This window comes from Argopecten irradians, chromosome 4 (genome assembly GCF_041381155.1).
Source record: "Argopecten irradians isolate NY chromosome 4, Ai_NY, whole genome shotgun sequence".
Lineage (NCBI taxonomy): Eukaryota > Metazoa > Mollusca > Bivalvia > Pectinida > Pectinidae > Argopecten > Argopecten irradians.
In genome coordinates, this window is record NC_091137.1 from 18,963,997 (window position 1) to 18,985,098 (window position 21,102).

The window sequence follows — 21,102 nt, forward strand, 5'->3', positions numbered from 1 at the left end:
GTCAACAAGATGGCCGACAGTCGGCTATCTTGGATTTTGATAGTTGAAGTTTGTTACCGCTATTTCTCAAAAAGTGCTGAAGGGATCTTTCTCAAATTTCATATACAGGTTCCCCTAGGACCCTAGTTGTGCATATTGCATTTTGGGATGGATCGGTGAACAAGATGGCCGACAGGCGGCCATCTTGGATTTTGATAGTTAAAGTTTGTTACTGCTATTTCTCAAAATGTTTTGAAGGGATCTTTCTCAAATTTCATATATAGGTTCCCCTAGGGTCCTTGTTTTGCATATTGCATTTTGGGACCGATCGGTGAACAAGATGGCCGACAGGCGGCCATCTTGGATTTTGATAGTTGAAGTTTGTTATCGCTATTTCTTAGAAAGTACTATAGCAATCTGTCTCAAATTTTATATATAGTGTGTTTGAAAAAGTTTGAAAAGCAGGGAAAAGATCCCTCTTTCCATTGTCAGACCCAGATCATTCTTTGGTGGGCGCCAAGATCCCTCTGGGATCTCTTGTCTTAGTCCCGTGGAATGTTATAAACGGATTTTACTGTAGATACATTAAGTTCAATTCTAAAGCCATTAAGTTGGTAGCTTGTGTTCTTAGCCTGAAAGAGGTAAGTGATACATGCCCAATGGGCCTCTTGTTGTGTTTGAAAAACAGGATCTAGGGTCTTTAAAATTCAGATTTTTACATTGTCAATGGAGAAATAGGGAATCTAATATAAGTATGCTTTAATTTCAATGTTTTTTAAAGGCAATAATTTCAATGTTTGTGTTCAATTCTTTATGTATGTTTTATTGTTAAGAGTTACTATTAAAGTATTGATCTGAATATGAATTTTAGGAATGACTAGAAAAGGGCCCTGTTTAACATGATATATTTTTCTGATTGCAGTGCTACTATGAAAAAATGGATGGAATCATCAGCTGGTGATCACCATCAGGAAATGAATGACATCCTCAGTAAGCTTGTCCCGTTTGTCAAGGACTTGCGGTTTAAGTTTGAACAGTAAGTAACAGGATAATTTTTATAACAGAGGACATGTTCTTATACAAATTTTCCTTGGGGAAAGGGGGGTTTTACTTCTGAATTGTTTTTGTTATGACATAGTTCAGGGATGGATATTACAAAAGTGATATCAACCTCTGGAGTATCAAGTTTGTCCCCTACCTCAACCTGGAGTTGGACAAGAATGTCACTTTCTATACATTATCATATTTCAGCACTCTCAGCTTCTCTCCAGCACAGATCAAGTCTCAACCAGCCCATGTGTATGATATGTGTAACAAGCTCAACACATTCTTCTCAACCATGGAGTTGGAGGTAAGAAAAACAATGATTGTGGAAAGAGCTAGAGATCTCAGAAAACAATTATCCTAAAAGATTAGCTAGAGATTCTCAGAAAATGATTCTAAACGTAGCTAAAGAACTATTTGCATAGTCAATAACAGGTCAAAGTCAATAAGTCAAAAGTCACGGCCACTGCTGCTAGATATGATTTTAGCATGACAAAATCAATCTTTTGTTGCCTAAACAAGGACTTGCTTTGTCCATTGTCCATATTCTTTGGGAATGCAGAGAAACTCAGAGATTTTTGCAAAGCGTAGAGACATTCCTGGATGCACTCTATATCCCGTTTCAATACAATAAACAAAACTTTCTTTTTGGTTTGTTTTTACAAAATAGATATCATAGTATAAATAGAGTAGACAATGAAATTTCGATTATTATTAAGTATTGCATATACAAAACCAGATGTTTGCATAAAATTTTAAGTCAACATGCTCTACTCAACTTAATTAAAGAACATTACATTTCTCAAAAACATATTGCCAATAGTAAAGGTGGAGGTGCTCAGCGGAAATGTGAAAATGAATGGAGAAAATGGGAAAAACTTATTGATTTAGCTGACTAGTTAACTATTTGTATGTTTCTTTATTTAATGCGACAATCTATGATAGTCATATCATGGCAATATATACATGTAACTATGTATCATGTACTATAACGTTTTTACCATGTACATAAATTAGTTATCCTTCATTGAGCTCCTGGAGTTTATAACACCACATAAATCTTGTTTCGATCTCTAGTCCTCTCTCTCTCTATCTCTCTCTATCTCTCGATCTCCCTCCCTCTTTCTCTCCTTCTCTAATATGTATCTTACCCTTTTCCTTAGAGTACTTGTGTAAGAACTTGGGTGCAAGGGTGTGTATGTAGGCGTGTGTGGCGTATGTGTGTCTGTGTGGATGTGGGAGTGAGGACCATGTTGGTAAATAGAAGCTGCTACTGCAGATGATGATGATGATGATGATGATGAATGATGATGAAAATAATAATGTAGATGAATGAAACTGATGCATCAGACAATGATGATGGTGTATGAAACTGCGACTATAAATGATGATGATGATGGTGATGATGATTATGATGAAGAATGGTAATGACGATGACTATTATGAATGTTGCTGCTGAAGATGATGATGATGAATGGTGATGATGATGATGATGAATGGTGATGATGATGATGATGGTGATGAATGGTGATGATGATGATGATGGTGATGAATGGTGATGATGATGATGATGATGATGATGATGATGATGATGCTTGTGGTAGAATCTGATACATTGGTAGGCCACTCATAAAGCAGAGCCCTTCCTGACTTGTCAGTATTCTAATTTTCTGGCTGAATGATGTATATGTACTGGTATTAAGCATATTCGCAACTTTACCCACCCACTTTTTATCCTTTTTTTTACCTAGGAACTCCAATGAATTTGATCTAATTTGTCGGATGTATCAGTATGTTCATGTTGTGGCTTTTTGAATTGTCTAAGGCCAAGCATAAGTTAATTGAGGAATTTCATTCTTACAAATCTTTCATTGAGCACACTATTAATATATAAACCTAATACAATAGGAATCATACTGCCTATAAAAACAACTCGTACATATACCTTACTAAAGGTTACAGACCAGGGTGCTGTCCTCTAACCCTTACGCTGACAGAACACTGACTTTAGTCAGTGAGGCAAAGCCTAGTACCAATGTATAGGGGGAGGCAAGTAGGCGATAAACCTCTAACTAACTAAATTAATTGAACTTTAGTTAGAAATGAGCATCCAAAAAGAGGTGATGATGGTGGGGCAATACAGATAGTTATTCCTAACTATCAATTCAGTGTGTTTTGACTGTAGGGATGACCTGTGTTCACCGATATCTGTTTTGTGTTATTAGGACGAATATGGGCCTGTTGATATTGAACAAGTACAACTTTATTTTGGAAGTGAAGAGAGAAGGTAAGGAAAACATGACAATAAAATTTTGTTTTGTAATTTTCGGTTTTAGGCACTCATTTCTCATCGTGATACTGTATTGCTGTAAAATTTTGTAGGTGGTTTATTTTTGTTATTGGTGTAATCAAGATTTTTTATTCAAATCCATAAATTCTAAAGACCAGTTAAATATTCAGAATATCAAGAACTTGGTAATGCATTTAAAGTTAAACACAATCCACACATACCGTACATTAGGAAAGATCACACAGAACATATCACATGCCTTGACAGAATTCCATGGTAGGAAAAGATGTAATGTATGGTGATGAAACGTAAAGTGATGAAACTGAATAGACTGGTCACAAAAGATTGATGTAAACACTACAGCCGCACATCTCATAGTGTTGCGAAATAAAGTAGATCCAATTTATATTTATTATCTCATAACAAGGTCATAACTAATTAGCATGATCCTTATATAGATAACGTATATATTCCAGACTACCAGTAGACATGTTTGCCACATATTAGTAATAAAAACATGGTTGTTCTAAATGGAATCGTAATGATAGAAGCAGTTATGTTTTAGAATAAAATAGTTATAGAAATTATCAAACAATAATTTTAAAATAATAGTATCATTTATTTTCATGAATTGTATGAATCATGAACCACACAACTCACCCTCTGTGAATATAGTGCTATACAATACATTGCTAAATTACTTATTATCAATAGCAGAGTTAAAGTAGTTAATTTCAAATTACTGATATGTGAACTGGGCCTTTGTTGTATGAGTTTGTTTGTTTGTCAAGACAATAGGTTGACTGTTTTGAACTTCACAAAATATTTTTTTAATTTTCCCCAGGACTTTGTTGAAGGAGGGTCTAAGACAGTTAGATGATATGATCCGTGATTTATTCACCTTTCTCCACCTATTACCAGACTGAGCTACACAGGAGTGGAAACTTTTACCTTATGTGGAAAAACTAGTCATAGCTTTAATCTTCAAGGGAGTGGTTGTGTCACAGACTTTATGAAATAATTATGCCAAATCAAAAACCAAAATGGAATTCATTTACCTATCAAAGTCTTTGTAAAAGTGAATAATTTTTAGCCTGACATTCTTATATGATCAGATAGTGGACCATTTAAATTGCCTTTAGTCTGTGGTTCATTGTTCATTCATCCATAAACAAATTTTGTTATTGCTACATGTTAGGAAAGCAATGGAAAGATTTTTTGAAGTCTCTTACTCTAATGTACAGTTAAACACAGTATTAGCAAACTTCTAGGGACCAAGGACATGTCTCCATTATAAGCATAATATGTTATACACTTATTATCTATAGGAACCTTGATGAGGAATGAACAGTACTAACCATGAATTTTTTAAAACCTATTTGTTACAAACAAGATTTACTGTAATATACTGTATTTTCTTTCATACCTATGGTGTAATACTGGCTGATCTAAGGCAATACACTCATCTCGTTTGAGACTGTACTGCATGGCTACCCATGCAATAAAGCCTCGTGACGTCACGGCGTCAACAAAGTTACTATATCCTTAGTGAAATTTTAACAATTTTTTTCACAAACTTGCTTGGTTGTACAATAAAAGATGCAAACAATGGAATTTGTGTTGAAAATATCACGTTATTCTTCATGTATTGAAAATTTACTTGCGGTCGAGGTTTCTTCGAATTTATTTCAAAATGGCGGGATATTATACCTGTAAAATTGCAATAAAACGTTGAGGTATGAAAGAAAAATACTCTTTCATAATATAAGTGGATATGAAGGATAGGGATATTCTACACTCGGGATCACAAAATGTTGCAAAACCCTTGGCAAACCTCGGGTTTTACTACATTTTGTGTACCTCTGGTAGAATATCCCTATCCTTCATATCCACATTTGAAAGAGTCTCATATTACTATATACATATTACTGTCATATTGCTGATTTTCAGTACCAGTACAATAAGTAACATGGCTGATAGATAACCATTTTGTATTTTGACTTTTGATTTGCTACTGTTTTTCTCAAAAATGCATTGAATGGAAACTGACTGCAAGGTGGAACTCATAGCAGCCATAACCGTATTTGTGATATTCATTTCCCACAGTGTCAATCCTTTTATTAGTACATCTTCCATTTAGGTACATGTACAATGTACGAATATGAAAATAACAAATCAGACAACTTATGACATTACAAAGTTTGGTAATGTTCATTCTTTTAAAATTATCTTCCTGAAGTTACGAAATTAATATTTATTATAATTCCATTGTCCCTGTGTACATGTTCAGTTTTGAAACGGATTGAAAAACAAGATGGCTGACATACACTATACAGCCACCTTGACTTTGTGCAGTTTCTTCATGTCATTAACGATCTCTACCGGTTGCCATCCCCAGATTTCACCTCTGTAATCAACAATTTCAAGATTCATGAAAAGGGTACATGTATTTCGGAAGCATAACAAAGTCTTTCATATGCAGGCATATTTAATGTACTGAACAATCGTTGTGCCGTGATTTTCTGTGATTGAAAGGAAATGCAGATAAAAAAAACATCTGACTTATTCATATCGTACCATGGTGGGTGCCAAGATCCTTAGGGTCTCTTGACTTAATTTGACAAAACATAACATTGTGCGATAATTTTACTGGTGCTTTGTAGTGTTGTGACTGTAGATGTTTTAAAGTTAACATGAAAAATTACTCCATAAGTGTTCACAATTGCACATCAGAAAAATATTCATTTCAATTGTTTAAAAGTTGCTCAACCGCTGACAGAGCATAAACTGTACTCGTTATTGGAACAATAATTGGTGTGTATTATAAATGTCTAATTAAAGATGCTCCATCGCTGACAAATGGTATTTTTTTCACTATTAAAACAGGAGCAGACGATTTAGTAATTTTCTTCAGTTACAAAAATTACTTTAGACCATTACCACCATTGAAAAGTTTGAGCTTCAAATTTTACTTCACGTTAAAAATATAAAAAAAATAATTAATTGCATCCCGAAAAAATTCCGTGCCACTATATCCTATATGGAATGAAGTACTGATTGCGCATGCACAAAAGGCGAAGTAAATTATTTTATATTATTTCTGTGGTTAATTTTATATATATACACCCGATTAAACACCAATTATTGTTCAAATGATGAATATCATTTAAGCTCTGTCGGCGGTGGAGCATCTTTAACACAATAATAATATGAAATGATTTGTTTTGCTTTTGGTGCATGCACAATCAGTTGTTCATTCCTTATAGGAATTTTTTCGGGACGCAATTAATTATTTTTAGGTCATCTGACCCGAAGGATCAGGATGACCAATAGTCATCGTGATTTGTCCGTCGTCGTCCGCCGTGCGCCGTCCGTCGTGCGTAAACTTTTTCCTTTAAAACGCTACTCCTCCTTAACCGCTAAGCGGATGTCATCCATATTTGGTGTGAAACATCATTTGGGATGGACAATCATATTTTATATAAACGAGCCTGGTCCGACCCCTAGGGGCTGAGGGGTGGGTCCTGAAAAAGGCAAATTTTCTTAATTTTAGCTTTAAAATCCTACTCCTCCTTCATCCATGGATGGATTTCATCCATATTTGGTGTGAAACATCATTGGGGACGGACAATCATATTTTATATAAATGAGCGTAGTCCAACCCCTAGGGGCTGAGGGGTGGGGCCCCCAAAGGGCAAATTTTCTTAATTTTAGCTTTAAAATCCTACTCCTCCTTCATCCTTGGATGGATTTCATCTATATTTAGTGTAAAACATTATTGGGGAAGGATAATCATATTTGATGTAAATGAGCGTGGTCCAACCCCTAGGGCCTGAGGGGTGGGGCCCTATATGGGCAAATTTTCTTAATTTTAGCTTTAAAATCCTACTCCTCCTTCATCCTTGGATGGATTTCATCCATATTTGATGTGAAACATCATTTGGGATGGACAATCATATTTTATATAAATGAGTGTGGTCCGACCCCTAGGGGCTGAGAGGTGGGGCCCCAAATGGGGAGATTTTCTTAATTTTAGCTTTAAAATCCTTCTCCTCCTTCGCCCTTGGATGGATTTCATCCATATTTGGTGTGAAACATCATTGGGGAAACACAATTATATTTTATATAAATGAGTCTGGTCTGAACCCTAGGAACTGAGGGGTGGGGCCCCAAAAGGGCAAATTTTCTTAATTTTAGCTGGCCCACTTCCTGTTTTAAGGTTTCAATCTCTGATCTCAATGAAAATTGGTTTATAGGGGTTTTAATTGATGCCGAACAACTTGCAAACATTTTCGTAAAGATTTTGATATTCCAAGATGGTCGCTGGCCCACTTCCTGTTTTAAGGTTTCAGTCTCCGATCTCAATGAAAATTAGTCTGTAGGGGTTTTAATTGATGCCGAACAACATGCAAACATTTTCGTAAAGATTTTGATATTCCCAGATGGTCGCTGGCCCACTTCCTGTTTTAAGGTTTCAGTCTCCGATCTCAATGAAAATTAGTCTGTAGGGGTTTTAATTGATGCCGAACAACATGCAAACATTTTCGTAAAGATTTTGGTATTCCAATATGGCCGTTGGCCCACTTCCTGTTTTAAGGTTTCAGTCTCTGATCTCAATGAAAATTGGTCTGTAGGGGTTTTAATTGATGCCAAACAACATGCAAACATTTTTGTAAAGATTTTGGTATTCCAAGATGGCCGCTGGCCCACTTCCTGTTTTAAGGTTTCAGTCTCCGATCTCAATGAAAATAGGTCTATAGTGGTTTTAATTGATTCAGAAGGGGGAACTTTGGGTAAGGACAATGATATTTTATAAAGGACCGAGGTAAGACCCATGGGGATAGTATGACCGAGGTCCAAAATGGGAGCTTTGCTGAAATTTGGCTTTAAAATCTGACTCCTCCTTATATTAATCCTTGAATGGGTTTCGACCATATTTGGATGAAGGGCTACCAAGTTTGTTCAACAAATGACATTTACCTTTTTCAGAAACTTACATATTCAACTAAGGAGTTCCTTGTATTGTTTATATTAATTGTTAACCAATAATTTATACTGTGACTTTGTTGTTTTGTGCCATGAGTCAGATGACCGTTAAGGCCCATGGGCCTCTTGTTGATATTTCTATCTTGAAGTAAAATTAGAAGCTCAAACTTTTCAATATTATTAATGGTGTAAAGTAATTAACTGAAGAAAAATATTTACCGGCGGTATTCGTCAGCTCCTGTATTTGATAGAGAAAAAATAACATTTGTCTGTGGAGGAGCATCTTTAATATACGACAATAAGTTTGTGCTGTATCTGTCTCTTACTCCGGCATTCTGTCCCTTTGTATATTATGTTTTTCCAGTCATTATCTTCTATACCAAAGCACACTCCAATTCAAGTACACAACATGTGGGTCCACATGTGGGTCCACTTAGGTGATAATTTTTAGCTCACCTGGCCCGAAGGGCCGGTAAGCTTATGTCATGGCGCGGCGTCCGTCGTCCGTCAACATTTAATTTAAATCGCTACTAGTCATAGAGTTCCGAATGGATTGTGACCAAATTTGGCCACAAACATCCTTGGGTGAAGGGAACCAGAACTTGAATAATTTTGGCTCTGACCCCCCAGGGGCAGGAGGGGCGGGACCCAATAGGTGTAATAGAGGTAAATCCTATAAATTGCTACTTGTCCTAGAGTTCTTCATTAATTGTAACCAAATTTGGCCACAAACATCCTTAGGGGAACAGGAACAGAACTTGTATAAATTTTGGCTCTGACCCCCCGGGGCAGGAGGGGCGGGGCCCAATAGGGGAAATAGAGGTAAATCCTATAAATCGCTACTTGTCCTAGAGTTCTACATGGATTGTAACCAAATTTGTCCACAAACAGCCTTGGGCGAAGGGGAACAGAACTTGTATAAATTTTGGCTCTGACCCCCTGGGGGCAGGAGGGGCAGGGCCCAATAGGGGTAATAGAGGTAAATCCTATAAATCGCTACTTGTCCTAGAGTTCTATATGGATTGTAACCAAATTTGGCCACAAACATCCTTGAGGGAAGGGGAACAGAACTTGTATAAATTTTGGCTCTGACCCCCCGGGGGCAGGAGGGGCAGGGCCCAATAACCCTTTTAAGTTATTGATTAGATAGTCCGTATGAAATTGCCACAAAGTGTTCTTATTGATTTGCAGTCTGCATCAGCAATGCAATACAAAGATGTGTTTATGTTGCTACCTCCTTGCGAACATGCTGCACCTTCTGTTGATACCTTGGAATAGATTGGAGTTTGTGGTGCTGTAGAAATGTGCTGAGTCAATTTTGTCTGTCTTCCTTAATGTCGTATTGGTAATGTGAAATTTTGAACTTTTTTAATGAAATGATTCCAAAATATTACTATCTGCATTCAAAATAGCCATCTGCGATATTATTTTTGTTTTGTGTTAAACAGTTTGTATACAAATGTTAAGTTAGTTACCAGAAGTATTATACATTTGTAATTCAATAAAAAGTGTATGATTATTAAGTTTTCATGTTTTGTTTATTGCAGGATTTTATGGTAAGCTTATTGTGCTTATTTGTGAACTGAATGAAAGTTATTTTTTTTGTAAACTTTGTATAAATCAGTACTGAAAACAATTGTATGTGTATCTTGTTTAAATGGTGGGATGCAAGTTTTAGAATGATGATGTTGTTGAAATGCTGTATAAATGCTGATATGTAAGTTTTAGAATGATTGTTGAACTGATGTATCTAAACTCGACATTGTTATTTTTTTATTGAGATTTGAATGGATTAGAGAATGGTACATTGTGTCAAACTTCCAAGTTTTTATGTTCATGTTTATTAACAATTGTGAGCGATAGATGGACATTTTATTTTGTAAAAGTTGAAGAGTAAACGTTTGAGCATGTTTATAGAGAGTGGCTGAAGGATCCACAAAGCCTAATTAGCTAGTACTAGATATACATTCAGCAAGTAGCTGCAACTTGTTCATATGTAACAAATGTAAATTGTTGACATTAAAAAGTGTTATGAATTTAAGCATGACTTAGTTTATTTTATTTCAAAATAGTCAGAATTTTCCTGCTAATTTGGCAACCATTCTTTTACATCAACAGTAATAGTTGCAATAAAACAGTTATAATGAACCTCTGGAGACCAACAAAATCACTTTATTATAAGTGATAGTTTGTTATTCACTTATTACAAACGTATTGAACATTAATGGTTGACGAAAAGCTCTAAATTATAACCATGAATTTGTTCATTATTAATATGCTTCACTGTACACGTTTCTATTCACGGAGAGAATCTGAAGTTCATTAAGTTTGATTTAATGTCCTTTTAACAGCAAGGGTCATATAAGAATGTGTCGGGTTTAGGAGGAGGAAAGACAAAATACCCAGAGGAAAATCACCGACCTGCTGTCAGTACCTGGCTTCTACCACATTGATAGTGGTATTACTATATAACATGAAATTTTCGTAGATTCATTCCTTCGTTTTTGGAGCTTTCAAAGTACCAGGTTATTTGAGGGAAGATCATGGTTTGGCCTATGGGACCAGTAAAATGAAAGTTAGTTCTTTTTATTTTCGTGGTTCCAAAGCAACCATAAAAACAACAAAAGTTTATAATACACAACAGATGTTTCATGTGATACAGTATGTCAGGACATCATTACTTGATCAACAGTAATATTTAACATATTTGACCATCAAATATCAAACCTATCCATCCTAGGATGTGACCAGATTCAAATGGTACCAAAGTGTAGCAAAAATTAATGCACAACTAATCCTCTATCTCAAGGTACAAGATATCTGTCCTTAACGGGGATCAGTGGGACGAAATGTTTTCAGCTTGTCCATCAGCACGGTATAATTTGGACAGGGTTGTACGTTTTATATTATGAAGCATTGTAACTCCATATTTAGTGTGTGAGTCAACTTAGATTAGACAGTATGTCTTGTACCAAATCCAAGTTACTGTGACCTATATTTTGACCTCTTACCTCAGTTTAAGAAAAGCTTGTTGTCTATACTATACAGTATTAAAACTAAATAGTAGCTTGCTAACAGGGCCTTCTACACATCCTATGACACTGTATTAAAAAAACATTAATTGGTCTGGCCCTTAGACAGCATATATCAGTTGCCATAGGAATGTGTCAAGTGCCTGTGTACTTTTCACCTAGACTTGTTAATACCTAAGTCCTGGTCACTGCGACCTATTCATCTGACTATATGCTACAGCCCCAATATCAGGTCCCTATGCCTCTTACATATTGACCTGAACTCATCGGGTAATAATCTATTCCCCAAAGAGTTCTAGATGAGGTATTGACAAGAAGCCACTTGTAAGCTTTTTGTAAGACTATTGGACCCCTATGAACTTGAATGAAAGTCTAGTTCATTCTTTTGAACAAACTTTCAGTCTGTAGCCATTCATACCAGTATGCTTCAGGCCCAATATGAGGTCTATAGGGCTCTTGGTTATTCACAAGAAGTGGTTAAAAGATTTTAGCCTGTTTGAACTCTGTGACTTTGAATAAAGGTCAATGTTATTCATTTGAATGAACTTGGTAGCCCTTCATTCCAGCATGGTACAGACCCAACGCCATGAAATATCAGGTCTCTATGGCTCTGTAGTTATAGACAATAAGTAGTTTAAATATTTCAGCCTTTTTGACCACTGTGCCTATCAATGAAAGTCAAGGTCATTCATTTGAACAAACTTGGTATCCCTTCATCCAAGTATGCTACACGCCAAAATGAGTACCCTAGGCCTAATTGAGAAGAAGTCATTTATGAAAAGTTTACGCATGTCGCAAGGCACTTGATGACGCCCTATGAGGACAATGGATCTTTCTATCTTTCCATGGGCCTTAACGGTCACCTGGGTTTGAATATATAATGAAACAAACAAGGACATAGTCATTCTGATCCCCCGCCAATGGAGATATCAAAGCTGAAGTAAGTTTGATTGTGGAGACTTATGTGTATGAAAAAAAACCAGGAAAAGGGAAGTTGAGCTAAAGAAAGATGGAGTATAATTCAAGTAGAGCGGGGCTGCAATTGTTGAATCAGGTATACAGCCTTGACTTTTATATTAGACTATATACACAAAGATGGGTGGAGTTTTGCAAAGTAACATTTACCATTTACCATGATATTTTCAGCAATGTTTCCATGGTAACGGAAAGAATGCAAAAAATGAAAACCTAAAAATAGCAAAAGGTACTACTAGACCATAAACAGAAAGTGTCTATGAAGTTTTGTGGAAATATCTCTGCTGGTTTTAAAGTTATGCTCCGGAAATGAACCTGCTACAAAAATATGATATTTTCAGCAATGTTTCTATGGTTACAGAAAAAAGCACAAAAATTGAAAACCTAAAAATAGCAAAAGGCACTACTAGACCATAAGAACAATGCGTCTATGAAGTTTCATGGAAATATCTCTGCTGGTTTTAGAGTTGTGCTCCGGAAACGATTCTCACACAAAAATCTGCCATTTTCAGCAATGTTTCCATGGTTACAGAAAAAAGTACAAAAAGTGAAAACCTTAAAATAGCAAAAGGCACTACTAGACCATAAGATCAATGTGTCTATGAAGTTTCGTGGAAATATCTCTTCTGGTTTTAGAGTTATGCTCCGGAAACGAACCTGGTACAAAAATATGATATTTTCAGCAATGTTTCCATGGTTACGGAAAAAATGCTAAAAATGAAAACCTGAAAATAGCAAAAGGCACTACTAGACCATAAGACCAATGTGTGTATGAAGTTTCGTGGAAATATCTCTACTGGTTTTAGAGTTATGCTCCGGAAACAATTCGTACGGACGGACAGATAGACGGACGGACGGAACCCATTTGTATATCCCTTCCAACTTCGCTGGGCGGGGGATAATTAAAGACATATAAACACTATATACTGGGCCTTGAAGTTGGTCAGTGATTTTATAAATTTGATTTTTTAGTCTATGAAGAGTGTTTGCTTCCATCAAACCTGTGAACTTGAATAATTTTTTGAAATTTTAGTCATTTTGACCCTGTTTGGTCCCGCCCCTCTGGTCCCCCAGGAGGTCAGCGAGGACCGATATGGATGTTAAAATGCCATATCTCAGGCTAATAATTCTACTCAAATTTGACTCATTTCCTTTGAAAATTGAGCAAATAATGTTCATAAATGTGTTTTTCCTTTATAAACTAAAGTAAACTTTACCCCTTCCCAAAGGGGGTAACATGAGACCCCAGGGTCATATAATTCACAATTTTTATAAAACACCTTAAGACCTTTTCATCTATAAAGTGTATTTGATTCTACCATTCCAGAATTTTAGAAGATTCTTGAAGTTTTAGCCTTTTGGCCCCGCCCCTCTGCTCCCAGGGGGTCGTCAAAACCAATATGGATATCATATTAAAATGTTATCTCAGACTAATAATTCTAAGAAAGTTTGACTCATTTCCTATGAAAATTGAGCAAAAAATGCTCATAAGTTGTGATTTCCCTATATAAACTATAGTAAACTTGACCCCCTCCCCAGGGGGAACGCGAGACCCCAGGGTCATATAATTCACAATTTTTATAAAACACCTTAAGACCTTTTCATCTATAAAGTGTATTTGATTCTACCATTTCCAGAATTTTAGAAGATTTTTTAAGTTTTAGCCTATGTGTCCTTTTTTTGCCCCGCCCCTCTGCCCCCAGGGGATTGGCCAGTACCATCATGGATATGATGTTAAAATGCTATCTCAGGCTAATAATTCTAACCAAGTTTGACTCATTTCCTATGAAAATTGAGCAAAAAAAGTTCGTAATGTGTTTGCCCAATAATAACTATAGTAAACTTGACCCCCTCCCCAGGGGGAAACTTGAGACCCCAGGGTCATTTAATTCACAAATTTTGTAAAGGACCTAAGACCTTTCTATCTTTGATTATCTTTGAGTATTTGATTCTACCATTTCCAGAATTTCAGAAGAAGATTTTTGAAGTTTTAGCCTATTTGACCCCGCCCCTAAGGCCCCTGGGGGTCAATGTGTATTGAAGTCCAACTTGGTGTGGGAGTTTCAAACAAAGTAAAGTTACTGCTATTTACTTTGATCTTTGATCTCAATCAAAAGAAAGCTTGAATGCAGGGCTCAATCTCTTAAATATATACTATAGTGCAATGAAATTTCATACTTCAAGTAAGTGTAGGTCCTCCTTGGTAAACTTGTTTGCGGCACTGAATCATCCTACACTATACTTTGGATAGGGTTCCCTCTAAGTCAGGAAATACAACCGTATGGCACATACATGTAAGGAGGAAGACTTGTTGAAATGTTTTGTTAAAGACTAAAACGGATTTTGGTATTCTGAGGTCCTAAGGTCAAGTTCATCATAGGAACAAACCTAGCAGCCTTTCACCCAATGACACACTCATATTTTAATAAAACACAAAACCATGTTAAATGACTTTTTTTTTTTTTTTAATTTTTACTGTTGAAATGTTCATGACTCCATCATAAATTAACATTAAAATTTTACTACCTGCGTACAGGTATGATGATAGAAAACAATATACCATCAATTTAATGAGAAATGATACTTGGGAGGGGAAGATGTTGATTTTTACATTATGGGATAAATGCAAACACAAACCAATACACACAGAAATTATAAACAACACTATTTCATAACAATGAAATACTTAACATAAAATAGCATTAACCTAATATACATTTGTGTATATGTGTGTCATGCCTTATAATAATATGATAAAAATTCTGTAATTATATAGTTTATATTAGAAAAGTAAATTTTGCACAACTGCATGAATGATTTAACCAATTCTAATAACAGCACAGGGACTTGGCAGAAATTTTCAATAAAATAATAATTTGTGTTACTGTACACTAAGGATGATAGTTGAAAAGTGTGCCAAGTCCCTGTGAATTACATCTAGTAACCAATCATTGATAGTGTACAAGGACATAGCTAATTGAGACAATGACATTAACAAGCCATAATGCATCCCTCCACACAAATGATTGGTTGTTATTATTCAACGATCTGTATGTTCAATTAACCATATTGTAAATAGAAAGAGGGAAAAATATCTATGATATGAAAGAGAAAAAACTATTCCATATGCTCACCAAAACTCTAACCTCATGCGACACTTAAAAGGTCTAAATATTTCACTGCCAAGATGAATATTTATATAATTAGGTATCAATCACACTTAAGTTTTGCTAAAATGTATATGTTTAAATTACGTACAATACCCACTCTTTTACAAATTTGATATACAGCTATATTGTTGAAATAAAATCACACAAACTCATTTTTCATACAGATTTGATTATGTTTAGAAAAAGAGTTGCTTTAGTATCTAAAACATCTCATATTTATCAGTGACACATCCAGTCCTTTATTTTATTTTTACATAAAAAGGATTTAAACAGGACCATTTGTTTGACTTTCAATGATTTTAAAACCCAAATGAAATTTTGTGTAAATTATACCGCATTTACAACACCTTATATAACAATATTCAATTTAGAAGTTAGTTCATTTCCTCTGTTACGATGGTAATACTTAAAAGACAAGTTCATGTACATCAGGAAAACCTTTAATGATTACAATCTAGGCTATAACAAACATAAAACATTAGATTACTCAATGTATGGCAAAAATCTCAATAGATACACAGAAGTCTCAAAAAAACAATATTTTCCAATTATTAAGATTTTACATGAATATTGATCATGTGTAATCTTCATAAATCATGTGTAATCTTCTTAACACAAATTACCAGAAGTATCTGTATAGAACTAGCTCTCTATCAATACAACACTGATAATCAAATAAGATGAATAAGATGAATTAATGCTGATCTCAATAACGAAACAAAACAAGAAACCATTGCACACAGAACAAATAAAATTCCAAGATGATAAAATAACAAACATTACATCAAGATATAGTCATGATATTTACAATTATATAATGTAAACTTTGAGATTGGTGCAAGCCTGCTTTGATAAAATATCTATTTACTTATACAATGGTATTGTATATTATATGTACAGAATATATAAAAAAAAAATCATAAAAATATTGTTTGTGAATAACCTGTAGAGCATCCTCGATACTCCAGGGCTTCCGATCACTTACGATCTCTACACCCCTGGACTATCTCATAGTAAAACTGGAGGCAACAGAATAGAACAGGTAATTTAGTCCTTTGATGAACATCAAAAGAGCCGTATATCGGTACACTGTGGTTGACTGTGTGGCTTTGATGTTAGGCGTCGCTCTCTCTGTAGTCTTCAAAGGAAATTTTTGCTAGCCTGTGATTGGTCAAATGTTTTCCACTGAGCTGCCTTCAATTTCACTATGAGATAGTCCAGGGGTGTAGAGATCGTAAGTGATCGGAACCTCTGGAGTATCGAGGATGCCTGTAGAGCTGCAAAAAATATCAATATTTGATGGTATTCGAACAACTCATTCCTTGATTTTTTTTTTATTATATTTTAAGTCAAATTCCAGCAAGAGAAACCTTATCATTATATACCATTTTACTTAAGTTAAATCCTGACAGAATTTGTGAATTGGAATGAAAATCTTTCTGGCAGAAAATCTGTTAATACTATTTCAACAGTAAATTTGCCTTCATATGACATTCACAAGTTGTTTCTTTGTTGATATTTTTGAACAGACAAAGTTCATTAAATTTCTTTAATTAATATTAAATAATTTCAACAAAGAATTTTCACATCCAAATTTGTAAAGTCTAAACCATAGTTTTAACATTATGATTTACCATGTACATGTATATTTGAAAAGGCTCTCAAGTTTGATACTTAAACAATTATAGGTAATAATAAGGTTGTAATAGTACACAGAACCATTAGGAAACTTTCATCCCTTATGATAGAAAGCCTTCAACCCTGAGTACCATATATAGTTAATGAGCAGGTTGACGCGGTAAACAATTACAAATTAACAATTTAACAATTAGGTACCTTCTATGTATATGTACTTAATACAAATTTACAGTACAGTGCCAGAAATTGACAATGGCATTAGTTTCATCTTTGTTCTCACCTAATAAATATAAGCATCGGTAAGATTTGATAACTAGGATCAGAAATGAAAATTATGTTAACAAGAAATAAGAACTAGAAGTACATCATGCAAAACAAATTATGAAAAGATCGAAGTTCAGATATTATCAGAGGATACGAAAAATTTCTTAAAACAAAGTCTGACATTGACAAATTAAGTTTAAATGAATGAAAATATGTGACCAAAAAGTTTTGGCATGTTACTGCATATAACAGATATGATTATATCTAGTAACATGTAATTCTACACAAGTAGAAACCACTCTGGATCCACCAGTGGCTGTATATTATCACGATAGGCATTGCGATTTATATCGATGAAGAATCCATGAAATAAAATGTAAGGCGCAAGCCAACTATGTATGTAAGTTACAAAGTAAATTAATGTTGACTAAATAATAGTAAATACATGTATGTGTACCCAAATATTTTTTTCTGACCGGTGATGACTGACCCTTTATAGTTTGATGTATGTATGCGTTACATATTTCACCAATACACAATTAAATAGAATTGAATATTCTTCATGAAATCATATACAATCAATGATGATGATAAAAATATACTAGAACACAATTTTGATCAACGAATGTTAATTGATTCTTTCCTAGGTAAAATTTTCATCAACAATCAATGTCCAGCTGTTCGTGGCTTGCTGCAGCACTTGATGATCTTGCCTCTCTTGTCCGAGAATGACTTTCCCTGCTTAATTCAGGGCTCTGTGAAGTGTTGCTTATTTGTCGTCTTATGCGACTCAGCTCCTCTGCTTTTGTACTGGCGTAGTGATGATACATCATTTTTACACCTGTTACCACTGACAACCGTAGTCTTAAATTGTATCTGAATGAATTTTTCTTGTGTTTCACAGCACGTTTATATCGCACTTCCAAGTCCCTTATTTTCTGGTCTAGTAAGGCTATTTGTTGACAAGCTCTGTCAAACTTTAATCTTGCGTCCCCTTCCTTCTCCAGAAGATGGCCATGGTCCATCAGACCCCTGTCGGATGTTGACGTGGATATTGAAGAACTCATTGTTTTGGTTGTTGAATTCACCAATGTTTATTGAATTTATCGTTATTACTATCAATGGTATATTTAGAACCAGACTCGCGTTCACTTTCTTTCAAACCAACAGAGATTCATTTTAGTCATTAGAAGCATGGTCTAACCGAAAGTTCATTGACACCGAGTTAAGTTGTTAACTGAACACAGCGATACCGGATCTGGCTTCTGTGATGTGTGGAATCTTGTCACAGATCAGGGCAGATATAAATTCAGCTGTTCATCCGGTTTAAAAACTTTTTGTGGTTATTTTGATTTGCAGTAATGTTAACTAGCCTTTATCCATTCATTCGGCACATACCTTTTAGTCCCATTTTGCATTTATATCGGTAAATATGACTGAAATATTTTTCTCCGTTGGCTATTGTGGAGTCGTCTTCATTACCGGAAGTACATTGAGTTACCCTCAAACCGAGGCTCTGACACAATGACCTACTTACTTAGATAGCAAGTACAAAGCGTTCGAATCCCAGCGTAGGCAGTCATATCATTTTTATGTTTTCTCTTCTTTTATTTACTTCTTTTATTTATTTGTTTCATTAGGTAATTAATCTAATGTGCAGAGATAAATTCCTGATATCAGAAACATAAATATATAAAGAGATTGGAAGATGAGGAAACAGAAACTACTTGAGTCCATTTGATAAAATACCTAATTATCTCTACGTAAGATTTACCCCATGCATGTTATGATAGTAAGAGTATATACTTGATAAAATCTCAGTAAAATTTAGTTTTTTTTTATTTTTTTTTTTCAAAACGTTTTTCACCCCAAAAGTACTAGAACCAGGCAAAATAATTTTCCTTAATAGAGCTCTGATAGTGTAAAGTGTATCTTGTAAAAAAACTGATTAACTTTAATTATCAAAATCCACTGAAACTCAGCAATGAAAATTGATTTTTTTATAATTATGTTTTGTTTTGTTGTATTTGGTGGATGGACAGATCAATATACTTGACAGTCACATGATTTTTTTTTTCTCAGAAAATACGAGATTTGAAAAATCATTTTGAAAAATCTGGATTTTAACTAATAAATAAAACCTCGTATTTTCTGAAGAAAAAACATCACATGACAGTTATTCATCATTACATCCACCAAATACACACAAAAATGTATGACAACTTCAATATTTCCATTGAATTGACCCCCTGTGATGCAATCAGCTTACACTTGGTTGCGGTCTGATAATTGGTTTACTCAGTTGCAGACTGGATTGCCTATCCAGAGTATAAACCAGGCGCGGATCCAAGGGGGAGCGGACCCGGCGTACGCCCCCCCCCCCCCTAAAATAGGAGAGAGAGAAAAAAGAAAAAGGAAAAAGAAGGGAAAAAGAAAGAGGGGAAGGAAGGAAAAGAAGGAAGGAAGAAAAAAAGAGAGAGAAAGGGAAAAAATTAAGGAATTAGATAAAGAGTGAGAATTAGACAGAAAGCTCCATTTCCTACCTTTACCGTTTGATGTTATCATTTTGAAATCTAAATGTGTTCGACTTTGTGGAACATACATGCATGAACATACTTGTATCCAGGCACAATGGAATTTTTTTTTTTCGTGTAAGTTAAGGTTTTATCTCCATCGCTTAAAAGGTACAATGTAAATCCCTTCAAGTATTTACTTTTTCCAAAAAAAACCCGATAAAATCCCAATATATTAGATAATTTAGTGTCATTTATATTCAATATTGACAGGTTATATCTCGATATCCTTAGCAATAAAAGAAAAGGGGGAGGGGGTGAGTGGAAGGAATCATAGCTGGCCATGAGTCTTCGCTGATTGACTATATGTCATGCCCTTCGTTTTCCAGGTTGTAAATGATATATTACACATTTTTGAATCAGCATTTAAGTATTAAATCCAACTATCAATTCACAAATGTGTGCGTACTTTCAAAACGCCAGTTACAAGATCACTACTGACGCCGAATGCTTCTAGAAGCCTTTTATTTGTCCTAAGAAAATGTGTGTAAAGAAAAAAGTGGAATGCGACAGAAAATGAGAGCTTCTAGGGTCTGGGTGCACCCGATGGCCAGATGACTTCCTTTTTTGTTTCAATAAAAACATATCTTAACGATAATGTTATAAGATAGGCAAACGATGTTAAAAAATTAATGCACATGACAAAAGGCTCCCTATTAGAAAACAGGATGATAGCAATGGTTCCTGGCACCGTATGGCCATAGACAAGACCACTAGCCTTCTTTTCTTTCATTGTCCAATACACGAATTATGAAGATTGTGTAAGTTAGGGAAAATGAATGATCTAATCTGACAGATAATGTATAAAAGTAATAGCTTATATCGTTAAAAAAGTTCACATACACTTTCATTAGTCCTATAAAAACCTTCAATAGGCGACCCCTAGCTGCAATATTGTAGCTCAAAAGACTTTTAGACTGAAAATGATGTCTTCTTTAGAGCTACAATTATTCCCTATTACTTCAAAACCTTCAAAAAAGTATGAAAAACTGTGCCCGAGTGATTTTCGGAGGCAGTGCTCCACTACGATACATAGGGACCAATTCGTACCCGGCCTAAAGGCATAGTAGGCCGGGTACGTATATTCGTTCTAGGCGGCCCCAGACCCCCATCCTTTTCTTTGCTTCGTGCCTCTATGAATAGATATTCAG

The 21,102-nt window shown here is 35.1% G+C and overlaps 1 protein-coding gene across 1 annotated transcript in view; it reads left to right on the plus strand.

Annotated features, from left to right (window-relative positions):
- LOC138320846 (uncharacterized) overlaps positions 1 to 10,340 on the plus strand; it is a 33,441-nt gene extending 23,101 nt beyond the window's left edge. Inside the window, exons 19-22 of the mRNA XM_069264104.1 lie at positions 902 to 1,015; positions 1,231 to 1,330; positions 3,249 to 3,310; positions 4,158 to 10,340. Of these exons, the coding sequence (XP_069120205.1) occupies positions 902 to 1,015; positions 1,231 to 1,330; positions 3,249 to 3,310; positions 4,158 to 4,239 (358 nt within the window). The 3' untranslated portion in view covers positions 4,240 to 10,340. The remainder of the gene's footprint in view (positions 1 to 901; positions 1,016 to 1,230; positions 1,331 to 3,248; positions 3,311 to 4,157) is intronic.
- Positions 10,341 to 21,102: the final 10,762 nt, after the last annotated feature.